Genomic DNA, 12870 nt, shown 5'->3' with positions numbered 1-12870 from the left:
AGATTAACTTGAAATTTGAAATCCATACTCAGGCAAACCATCTGAAGCATCATGACCCCTAAAATGTAGGAAACTGGCTTTTTACATCAAAACTTGGAAATTTTGGATCTCAGTCGAAGCAGGTCAATGGTATCAGTGCAAACCCTAGATCCCCATTCCAAAAAAGCAAAAAGCAGACATCCCTAAAAAAATAGGGAAAACTTTCTAAAAATAGCCATACCGGGGATTGGGCTAAAAATGCCAAAAACAAAACTTCCTAAAAAATAGGAAAAAGCAAAAAAGCAGGCTTTCTAAAAATTGAAAGTTGCTCAAATTCGTCCAAATCAATTGCGATCTTCGTCCTTTGGCCTTTCTAGGCACTTTGACGATGTCCTGACTCTAGAATCACTTGGTTTGCAAAAACTAACTTTCAATCTCTGGGACTCGAATTGTTCAAAACTGAGCAAGGCTTGACAAAACTGAAGCAGAAGGCCACGGGCCACTAACAAAAACCCTAGAAAGCAGGAAAAGAGAGGGGCCCCATTTGCAATGGGGCGATGTGTGAAAAAGGTCACAACAGGGCCAGAAGTGATTCAGTAGGACCAGTTGGACGTAAGTCTGAAGTTAGGGTCAAATCCAAAGAGGGTGCTTCTTCCTCAAGCACCAAGATCAAGCTAAGAGTGAGTAAGGCTTTGGTTATTCCTCCACAAGAGGTGTCATTGAAGGGAAAAGAGAAGCCTCAAGTACAGATTCACGTCATTGAACCTGAGGATGAAACACATGAGGAGAATACAGCAGGATCCCCTCCTACTATGGACTCAAATTCTCCTCACATGACCATTCCCCAATTGTCTTTAGATGTTCTTATGTCTCCAATAGACACCGATGTGGATTCTTTCTCTATGGTTCATGTTGATTCTGTTGAGCTAGATGCATTTGTTTGCACTAATGGTGAGTAACTGCCCAACACAAAAGAGTTGGCTAAGATTATATTCCTCGGGACCTTCCTTAGCCATTTTCATTTTCAACTTCTCTTGCTTTGGTATAGGGGTGATTGAGCTGGAAAGAAAGGTTGGATTAACATATGATGTGGAAGGGATAGCTTCTCTGTTGTTAGGTACGGTGATCTTTGGCTGATGGTTGATGGTATACTTGCTCATGGCTACCTTGATTATCCTATATCTTGGTATGTCTCAGCTTGGGGTATAATGGGGCATAGTTTTCATGGCATGGTGTGTTTGAAGGTTTTCCTTGTACGAACCGACAACCCTGCATTAGTGTTTAATAGATCTTGCAGTTCAATTGCAACTACTACAAACGTAGATTGGGAGAAATTATTTTCTTCCAACAACAAGTTTCCTAATTAATTCACTATTTTTGATATGGTCTAGGACATAAGGAAGTCATTCATCCATCTCTTATTTCTTATGTCGTCCAACAAGTTTAATAGGCAAGGTTTCAAATTTAGCCATCTCACCTTTATTACTGCAGTTGAGGGGACTTTGAAGTTATAATTTGCAGAAATCAAGCATTAAAATTCAAATTACAGCAATAATTTTCTTGTACAACAAGTTACTTCATTCCTGACAAGATGAAATTGTATTGATGCACCTTGCAATTGACCAATAAGGCCTTCTTCACCACTTGAGTACTTCGACCCGCTAGTTGACCAACCCAAGAATCAATAGCTTTGGCCTTTTGAGCAGCTTTCTCAACTCGTTTGATGGACTCTTCAGAAGTAGAGGAAGTTAAAGGATCAACCTTCTCTGAAGAATTAGTGATCTTTTAAATCACTGGGATGAGTTGTGCGTTTTCCTCCTTGAGCTTATCTTTCTTTGCTAGGAGCTCATCGTAACCCTGAACCAATGAAGCCACCGAATCTTGAGCATCATGCATTATCCTAGCATGTGTTTTCCTTCCTAGCTCCACTCTTGTGAATCTGTAATCAGATAGTTGCATTTCTTCTGGTGGTTTATTAGTAAGAGGTTCTGCCACCTTTGCATATTTCATCTTATTGCTGTCCACAACCACTTGCGAAATTGTTTTTGCTTTCTTAGCAGCCCTTGGCTTAGATTTCCTAAGCTGCTGAAAATCAAACACATCAGGAGAAATTTCCCGCTTCTTCCTCTTAGGAGTGATTGAGCTTAACCATGGGGGTAGATCTAATGAGCTTGCATTTGTGACAACAACTGTGGTTTGTCTAGAAATAGGCTCTGCCTATACCATAGTTGTCATTCTAGGTGAAACCTCAATCTGGACAGCAACAAGTGTTTGCTTAGATGGCAAATCATGGCAAGCTTCAAACATGAACTTATCTATGAATGCCTCACATGGCAACTTGGAGAATATTTTTGATGTTAACCCTTCATATGCCAGCATATCACTTCCAGAAATTGATACTTTTGTCGTAAGCTTTGATAAGTTCATGTTTGAAGCCTACCATGATTTGCCATCTAAGCAAACACTTGTCGCTGTCCAGACTGAGGTTTCACCTAGAATGACAATTGTGGTATAGGCAGAGCCTGTTTCTAGACAAACCACAGTTGTTGTCACAAATGCAAGCTCATTAGATCTACCCCCATGGTTAAGTTCAATCACTCCTAAGAGGAAGAAGCGGGAAATTTCTCCTGATGTGTTTGATTTTCAGCAGCTTAGGAAATCTAAGCCAAGGGCTGCTAAGAAAGCAAAAACAGTCTCGCGAGTGGTTGTGGACAACAATAAGATGAAATATGCAAAGGTGGCAGAACCTCTTACTAATAAACCACTAGAAGAAATGCAACTATCTGATTATAGATTCACAAGAGTGGAGCTAGGAAGGAAAACATATGCTAGGATAATGCATGACGCTCAGGATTCGGTGGCTTCATTGGTTCGGGGTTACGATGAGCTCCTAGCAAAGAAAGATAAGCTCAAGGAGGAAAACGCACAACTCATCTTGGTGATTCAAAAGATCACTAATTCTTCAGAGAAGGTTGATACTTTAACTTCCTCTACTTCTGAAGAGTCCATCAAACGAGTTGAGAAAGCTGCTCAAAAGGCCAAAGCTATTGATTCTTGGGTTGGTCAACTAGCGGGTCGAAGTACTCAAGTTGTGAAGAAGGCCTTATTGGTGCTGGGCAATGTTAGGGCAGCGAAGACAAAATTGAACCAGACTTTAGAGGCTTTTAAGCAAAGTCTAGAATCTACAAAAAGAGATTTGAAAATTTGGCAGGAAATGGATCAAGTCAAATTGGGAATCTTGTGCAATCACACTGTGATACCAAACAGGGAAAAGTATATTGAGTTTGAAGAACTTATGATCAATAGGTCATTAGTTGTTAAGGACTTGATTAAAGATATTGAAGCTGCTCTTGAAATGAATGCTAAAGTAGAGCAGGATATTATCTCCAACTTTGAGGAAATGTCTTGCGAAATGGTAAGTCAAGATGAAGAGTTGCTTCTTGAGGATGCAATACTCTTTGAGTTGATGTCCAAGCTTCATCAGGAATTGCAATCCAATCATTTAACAGTGACCTCAATAAATAGGTTTGTGGATTGCCAAGTTTTCCTTGACAGGATGCAGACTGTTCTTGAGGAACATACAGTAGCAACAACCAGATATTTCAATGTCATCATCAAGACTGCTGTCGTTGCGAGGAATACAACAGGACCAAATCCTGATGAATTGCAGGAATTAATTGACAGGTTTCAAGCTTTTATGGCCAAGGAGAGAGAAGAACAAGAAGTGTCTCATGACACTTGAGTTTTATTTCTATTTATGCATTTTCTTTTCAAAAAATTACATGTAGTGTCAAAACTTGTCATTACAAGTAATCTCATTACTTGTAATCTTGTAACTTGTAATCTTGTAACTTGTAATTGCATGTAAACAAATTACAAGTTGAATAGCCATAGGACTTTAATTTGAATAAGTCATGGTTAGTCATAGTTGATTGTGGAAAAAGTTTCAATTAGTTAGACTTCTCCCACTTTTTGCTCTTAGCCCCTCACCTATAAATACGGGAGGGTGCTCTTTGTAATTTTGATCTTTTTAGCAAGCAAGAAAACTCTATAAAACTTTACAGTCATAAAAACTTTGTGCTTCATACTTGTAAATTGGTTTCTCAAGTAATATCAAGAAGGCATTTGAGTTTCAAACTTTGTGTTGAAGTCTTGCTCTTATATCCATTGTGTTCTTGTGTCATAGTGGTATATTTTTCTGCATTTGCTTGAGGTCCTAACGAGATTGTTGAAAGGAGCTTTGATATGATTTCTTGTAGACTTTGTGCTACAAATATTAAGGATTAACTTACTATAGCTAGTGTTCATAATTGAGAGGAATTGCAGGACTTTGTGCTTGTAGTTGTTCACATTTGTAGTAGTTCAAAAGTGCACCATATCAGCAGACTTTGTGCTATTACATGACATACGTTGTTCTTATTTTAATCATTTTGAAAAGGTAGATAGGATAGCGGAAAGTATAGATTTTGAGCTTTGTTTCTATTTTTTAGTCTCAGGGAAGTGACAAAAGACTTTAAGCTTTCACAGAAACTTCACTTCCTTTTTGTATAAACATTCTTGTAATTGTTAAAGTTCCTCAAGTTGTTGTATTTGTTTTCTTAACTGTTGTTTTTTTTCTAAAAAGAGAAAAGAATTTCTTTTCTGAAGAAAGAGAAAAGGATGTTGTCCCGCCCAAGTTAGATTAGTGTTTAGTTAATTAGTAATAGTAGGAAAGGGAGAGTTTCCCTTAAATTAGGAGAGTAATAACTCACAGTTGTGGCTGAAATCACAATTTTGCACATCTTCCCAGGTGTACAAAATTTTCAACCAACAATCACCATTCAACAAAATTGGTCTTGGATTTGATGAAAATCAAAATAAGACTCCTGCAAGTTCTAATCTTGAAGATCCACCAAAGAAGATGGATGAGGAAAAGCCAAAAATCTATGGTAAGACTCCCAGAAAGTAAGAGAACAAGAAGGAAAATAAAAAGTACTACAAAGTCCCATAGAGAAATAATCCACTTCCAAAGGTAAACAAGGACAACTACAAAAGGCCATTTTTTCAAAGACATCCACCACGCACAACAAGGTTTCAATATTCTTTCCATGGCTATTGTTTTTATTGTAAATAGTTTGGGCAAAAAGTAGTAAATTGTAGATTTCATACAAGGAATGATTTTGAATTCACTAAGAGGAACTATAATTCATTTGCCCCTCTTATGGATTATAATGCCATAGGCTATTAGTGTAACAATTTTGGGCACATAGCAAAGTTTTGCACTTTTGTTGAGCCTCCAAATGTAATGTTCCCAAATATTCATAAAGTGGCTTCATTGAATTAATTAAGTTGTCCAAAAATTAATTTAATTTCTTAAGGACTTTAATTAATTGATTTCATTATAAAATAAAGTATAAAATAAAATAAGTCACTTTATTAAATAATGTTGTCCAAATAATATCAAATATTTAAGTCAGACTAATCTTCTAGATGTTTCTTGGAGCTCTTTATAAGGAGGCTGGTTGGGAGATGTAATGCATGCTTTGGATTTGATAAAAGATTTGCTTTTTGGAGACAGAAACCTTCAAGAGTTTGGAGAAGGGCTGGATGAAAACCTAGTTCTTCCAAGAAAAGGTGGATTCATGACGGAATCTACAGCTGGCCAAATTTGTAAAGTCTTCCCTAGAGATAAATTTTTAGATAAGTTTTATTAATAAAGGGTCTTGCAATTTCAGATCAGAAATTAAAATGGATACATTGCAGAGAAATGTTATGGTTGGCATTAAATCTGAGATTTAATATTAGTGTTTTCTATCATATCGGCGTCCTAATTTAAAAAGTCATAATTAAAATATTTGAGCACTGGACGGGAGATATTATTATTGTGGCTTCGATTAGTTTTGTCAATTCATATAGTCATTCTTAATAATTGTTTGTGGGTCTGATATGGTTCATTCAAAAGCCTGCAAGGAATAAGAGCCTATTAAGTAATATCGATTCGAGACTATAGCTTGAGACAAATATTTGATTTGGTTTCGTAGTCATCAGGTTTAATCATTTATAAGGTTGGGTGCAAGACATTTTTGATATTTTATTTGAGATATTGCCGTGGATTAATATTTCATTCAAGGAGAGTACCGCAGCTGTCTCTGGCCGTGGATATTTGTAAAATCCGAGATGTTAATGCATGGTAGCTTATGCAAGATAAGATCTTCCTAACCTTCCTTGTTCTGTTATTCATCTACATGCTTCATGTCTGATTTATATTACATATGATTATCGGATTGTACAAACATTGCTTATCATTAAGTTATCGGGTTAAATTAGCCGATACATACTTGCTATCGGATGCATAAACATTGGCACCGATTCACATCTGTTATCAGGCTTAATTATATCGAGCATATTTGTTATCGGGTTTAATGAATACACCACTTCATTTGGCATTAAACATTGGTTAACAAATGCACCGGTTGGATTATATTCATCGTGCACTTTGAATCATCGATGTTTATCTGAACCGATTCATTAAATAGATCAGTCATTATATTATGATATTACAATATGCTATCGGGGGTTTTTGAACCGATAATCAGCATTGTGTTAATGGTATAAATGTAAAGGCACCGATCAATGGGTGCATTGATCGGTCATGCCTAAAAGGCATGACCGGTCAATACACCAATTGACCAGTTGCCTAAATGATATATATGCCAATTGAATTCATTTGGAGAAGACATAGAAAATATTAAATGATCTCTCTCCTTCAGACCTACAGATAAAAATCAGATTCATTAGATATTGACATAATTCCTCATATCCATATATAGCATTCATAGTTCATAACTTGTTCTTCAATTAAAATTGAAATAACTTTACACGAGACTGGTATCTCTCTCAATGGCAAGCATTCTAGTTCACAGGGAAAGCCAGGGAATTGTCATAGCCATTCCCTTATTTGGCATTGAGTCTAATTTGTGAAGGAATTGTATTAATCTATTGGGAGGAGCTTCAGAAGGGGTGCTAAGATCAGTGAGGTCGACTGGTCATTTGATGAATTGCTATCTATTGATTCCAGAGATTTCCAAGGCTGGGAATCAATACTTTGATATCGATTGCTCCTGGAGCTTCATACTATGAACTTCCATACTTCTATATTGGTGTGAGCTGTTGCGGCCAATTGTGGGAACTCGTTATCATATGCAGGAGTATTATATTGGGTGCAGGTTCAGTGAGGTTCCAATAAAGATTTATGTTCCTGTTGCTACCCTATATAAGTCTGTAACTTCCTGGACAGTCTGCTTGCAATATAAGGTTAGTGATTTTCCAATGCTATGACTGGAAAGATTAATTCACAACAGATCCGAACCTTGAATTCTGACACTGCATATTCTAGTAATCCAATACAAGGTCAGAGTTTCTAATAGTAGCTGGGTTATTTGTAGCCTTTGGCATTGGTTCATTTAAGCATCGAAATTGCTGCTCTAAAGCAAATCTTCTGTTTGATAAAGTATGATATCTCTGCAATGATTTGTATGCAAGTTCTCTATGTTATATATGTAAATCTGCAGAAGCATTAATAGAAAAGTTGAATTTACAGAAAGATATCATTGTTTCACTATTATCCCTATTTGGGAATCTTTCACCGACAGAATAAGGAGGAGGATGTTCGTGACAAGAAAAAGGATGAATCAAACCAGATTTGGAAAAGGAGCAAGAAATGAAGGAATATCTATGCTTGCAAAGTTGCACTACATGCTCACGATAAGAAAGACCAATGGTATGTTGACCAAATAATATCAATTTCTTGCAACTTCAAAGTACATCAAAATCATCCATGCCTACCACTAAAAGCTGAAACTACACTCTCCAACTTACTGGTGATTCCTGTATGAAAGCACTCTAACCAGCTAGAGGAGTTTTTGTCCCCAAAACCGGCAATTGCGAGGGGATTTCCATCCAGAAGAAATTTTGAACGAACTCGTTTTCTCTCCAACAACAAGAGCAAATAACATTTCATGGCTAGCCTTGCAAATGAGCTCCCATCCCTCTTTTATAACTTTACTAGAGGTAAATAACCATAATGTCAAAGCAATAATTCATTTTTTTTCTCCAGAACAACCTTCTTGAAAAATAAATAATATTTCAATGTGCAAAAAAAGCCCCCCAAGTCTAGGCATCCAACTTGAAGCACACTTATAACACATTTTTAATGAATTATTACACTAAGCCATTTTTTTTTAATTTTTGTTCCTGTTTTTGAGAAAGGGCATGGTCCCCATGACCACAATTTACCTACCAAAAAAAATTCAAACACTCCTTTCTAAATTTTTCATTTTTCCTCTATAGTTTGGTCATTACCTTTAACAAGAACCAACTATGTTTATTTATCCAGATTTTCCATAGCTCTATCCTAATACAGGGAATTCAATGTTCATTTACTGTTTTATAAATGCCTTACTCTTTTGGACCTTGGTTCCTAGTTTAGGGTTTAATTTTGAGAGAAACAGTCCTAAGTGCTCTTTCAGCAATACCAATTTAATAAGAAAATAAAGGAAGATAGCATGGCTTACATACATAAATCCACAAAATCTTTGTAAAACACAGAGCTGAAAATAGAAAGTGCATAGAGATATGGAGAATGAAGCATATATCACAAACCCCTAAATCAACATCATACTTCTCCTGCCATGCTAGCAGTCTTGATTTCAGTAGAAGAATTTCCTTACCACTAATTGTTACTAAACATTTCAAGTGTCATTTTGTATTTTAACCCATGCTTGGTTTATATTTATGTAGAGAGTTCAATGCATTCAAGCTTCGGTTAAAAACTTTATTGAATTAAAACTTTGTAGATGAACTTTTGTTATTTGTGCAGATATGCTGAACCATGAACCCTAAAAAGTGAAAACAATTGCACAAAGATGGTCAGAGGAACCAACTGTGATAGAAGCAAGAGCATACCAAAACCAGTTTATAGATATAGTTACCTTTGCAAGCTAGATTTTCTGTTGTAGCTAGGATTAGTTACAGTCCCGTTAAGGTAATACATAGATAAAAAGACTGATACAATGAGAAATTTTTCATAGAAGCAAGAAAAGCAACTTTATTTGAGGAAAAATACTTCATTCTCAGGGAACAACAGCTTTAGTCTTAGGCATATTTTTCACCTTAAAAAGGTTAGAAATTCAGGAGTGGGGGTGGACAGAGGAAAGAGCATTTGCAAAGAAACTATTTCATGTGGAATATTTTTGAAAACTTACTGTATTTGATTTCAGTGAGTGTATTAGATATATTTAATGGCATTATAAATTCTCGCGTGTTAATTGTTCTTCTAAAATCCTGCATAGCTGGATCTAGATGTGGACAATATAGCACTTATAGACCACATAGATTAAATGTCAATGGGTGCAAAGAATCACTCAAGGAACTGAGATTATCGCAGTTCCTTTCCTGCCTCAGGGGATGTCCTCCAGACATCCTTGTAAACTTAGTCTATGATCACACTCGTGCTCCATACTTTCAGAATTACATGGCTTCTTTAAACATTTAGGGTTTATATTCCTAAAGATTTTAGGCCTTCACAAGTGAGACCTTGTACAAAAATTTCAGGAATAGCTATCTGTTATTTTTTAAAGCAAGAGTTTGTTGACCGCAATAGGTACTTTCACAGGCTACTCGTACCGTATCCTGATTGGCAAGGCTCTGTTTACTCCCTTACCTTAGGTTAAATCCCAAGAAGCGCAAAATTTCAACAATATGTATATAGGGTAAACTAAAAAGTCCCTTGTTTACCAAAGCAGTATCTCCATCTCATGCAACCTGAGGCAGTAGTGTTTAGGTTGAAAACAAGGAATATAAAATTCAAATAACATGTAATTGTGATACATCAGTATGTGTTCACAGCAGAAATTTGTCAGAAGAGTTTCTATGCTCAGCTGGATAGTCCAGACACACATCTTATGACATTGCAGGAAAGGTGAATAGTACCTTTCTTTCATATATGTAATGTCTTTCATAGTGTATCGAATAATATAATGATTTTTGGGATTTACCTGCCTAGTTTTATATCAATCCTTATCAAACCATACCAGAGATCTTCTCCTTCCCAAAACAGAGGTCTCCTGTTCCGCAGGCTGTGGACTTAACAAAGTTCATCCAGTTTAGGGTCTCACAGAAATAGCTTAGATATTTAAGAACGTGATCCATATTGCATTATTTAAATCTAAGAACGAAACTTTGTCAATAATCGAAACAAACCTGGTTTTGGTGATAATCTAAAAAACATTTTTCAAAAACTGGAATATTTCAAACAGTAAAAATATTACGACATAGAAGTTGAGATGAATTGAACTTCACAAAGTGCAAGCATTTTTTTTATGGATGCAATCATATCTTCATCTCCACAATTTAAGCGGATTACACTGTTGAGGAAGGATACAATAACAAGTGAAAAAAAGTTACAATTTTCACCGCATCTAGAAGGCATAAGAAAAAACGATAGGAGCTAAATATAAAGTAAACAGCAATGCAAGGACTGTTAAAATGTAAAGAGAGCAAGGATGTTTACATACCTTTGAAAATGCTCGCACTGCAAAGCTGCTTTAAAGTCCTCTCCTGTGTTTTCAGGAAGATCCTCAAATTTCTCAGACTTAGATAAATTACGCTTCAAATTAAGGTCTAGTGTAGAGCGTTTGCGTGAAACAGTTCGGCGTTTCAAATTCGGAGAGATTTTACACGTAGCTGTGGCTTCCTTAGCTGAAATTTTTGGTCTAAAATCTTGACGGCTACAACGTTTTTCTAAATGATTTGATGAGAAAGTGAAAAGAAAGAGGCGCTTAGGAGAACTTGAAAATGTTGCAGGAATGAGCATGTCTGAATGTGAATACTGCAAAAGAATTCCCTTCACAGCGGCCATGTTTACAGAACGAGAGAATGCATTTATTTTATCTTTTAGCCTTTGTTCAGTATAGATGCTACAGGATAATTTAGATTATCCTATATTTGGCTCCGAGTTAATATTTTTATTTCGAATTAGATCTAAAGGTAATTAATTATTCCACTGGTCTTTTTCTCTCTTTCTTCTTTGTTTCCAGATTTGAAATGGAAACGAATGGCTTTTTTTGGCTTTTCATCATGGAGTGAGGAAAATGGATTGAAGGTCGATATTATGCATAGTTATTTGAAGAAGGTAGAATTAACTAAACTGTCAGCCTCTTGTCAAAATTAATAGTAGGAGATTCAACATGGAAAAAAATTTGCAAAATTAATAGTAGGAGATTCAACATGGAAAAAATTTGAAGTTAAATTGAGGATGTTATCTTCGGTTTCATAGACTATTTAATCTAGTGGACATCAATAAAATCTTTCATTCATTCAAATGGTCCTTTAATGGGATAGTTGAACCAGCAATTTATTATGTTCATTTTCTAACAAATGAACTCTGTTTTCTCAATTTCTTGGTCTCTATATGTTAAAATATCTTCATATTTATCTCAGTCATCGTTACAAGTTTTGAAAATAATTTTTTTTTATTGAATTATTTCAATATTGCAGAAGGTATATATCATTTCTTTTCATTTTTTGTTTGGTCTCTTCTACCATGTTTCATAGTGAAGATGATATGAGTTAGTCTTCAATTGAGCTATATGCATCTTTACTCTCAAAATCATATTTGCTCCTTTATGTGGTGATCAACTTTAGAGTTAAATTTGTCCTTATAATGTTTCCTCCTCCTCCTTAATGCCTTTTTTCGCAGTCATGCAAAATGTATCCACAACAAATGTATTTGTGTTTGTTATTTTTTGGATGTGTATCCTAGTTGATCTTGCATGTGTTCATCCATTTGTTGTTTTATTTTATCAAGATTTGTATTCTCTCTTTCAAAACTTCTTTGGCAACGACCTTAGGCCATCTATTTACCTCCATCTACTTGGTTTTTTTAAATATCCTAGGAGATGGACCATAATAGTTGCCTCAATAGGGAAGGTACATGTTTCTGCTAGAAGAGAATCATTAAAACAAAAACTTTTAATTCGACTTTGCTTATAAAACACTTTTGTACTCTCTTTAGTTATCTCCACTTTATTCTCTTTCTAAGCTAAGCTTATTATTGAAGTCTATCCCTATATATTCATACTTTGTTATGTCTTCTAGGATACTCCCTTCAAAATAAAAGTTAGTCAAAAAAAATTTCTTTCAATTGAAGAAGATCAATATCTTGGTCTTGTTGATAATTACTTGCTTGTCTCCATCCTCAAGTAAAAGTGATATAAAGCCTTTAAATGCTTGTTCATCCCTCTAGTGGATCTTACCATGAAAACGAGATCATCTATGTACAAAAGAAACCTCACAATATACTCTCACAAAAGAGCATTGTCCCCTCCTTGTAGATTTACCCATTCTTCTAATTTGTCAATATATAATGGAAATAGGGTAGGGGAACTGAGCATTGTTACTTAATTCCTATGTCACTCGTAAAAATTTCTAAAAGGTTAGCTTGAGTTTAGATTTTTTATTGAAATTCTTCATAAAATCTATGAATTGTAACTCTAGATCACTCTATTATGCCTAGATCACTCTATTATGTCGAGATCATCAATTATGCTCCATAATATACAGTAAGCAACCATTTCAAAATATTTCTCAAGAACTCCACAAAATAAAAATAAACTCTCTTTTCAATGATATGCCTCAAAGTAATACCATGATTTGTTGTTGAGTATTTTGATCTTAAACTTGTTTGTCCTTTTGTATTCTTATCTTTTTCTTCTATCCACTTGTTGATTCTATATTCAACCATGCTAATAATTTTTTTTATTAATAAGGGAGTGATCATGATTCCTTGATAGCTAGAAAGATTGTTGTCTAATCTCTTGGAAAGTCAATTTGAATTATGTTGGATATCTTCTT

General features: G+C 35.3%; 1 protein-coding gene across 3 annotated transcripts in view; it reads right to left on the bottom strand.

The window, feature by feature from the left end:
• The window catches only part of LOC131079140 (uncharacterized), a 182647-nt gene extending 171639 nt beyond the window's left edge, over nt 1-11008 (bottom strand). The window contains exons 1-2 of one of the 3 annotated variants that reach the window (XM_059213037.1): nt 10533-11008; nt 10014-10094 (exon numbers count right to left, since the gene is read on the bottom strand). In XM_059213037.1, the coding sequence (XP_059069020.1) occupies nt 10014-10094; nt 10533-10876 (425 nt within the window). In that variant the 5' untranslated portion in view covers nt 10877-11008. The remainder of the gene's footprint in view (nt 1-10013; nt 10095-10532) is intronic. The other 2 variants (XM_059213036.1, XM_058017033.2) reach the window with 2 other exon arrangements.
• Nucleotides 11009-12870: the final 1862 nt, after the last annotated feature.

The sequence above is a fragment of the Cryptomeria japonica genome, chromosome 10 (genome assembly GCF_030272615.1).
Source record: "Cryptomeria japonica chromosome 10, Sugi_1.0, whole genome shotgun sequence".
NCBI lineage: Eukaryota > Viridiplantae > Streptophyta > Pinopsida > Cupressales > Cupressaceae > Cryptomeria > Cryptomeria japonica.
Note: the sequence above shows the minus strand (reverse complement) of the source record. Positions and strands in the feature narration are given on the sequence as shown.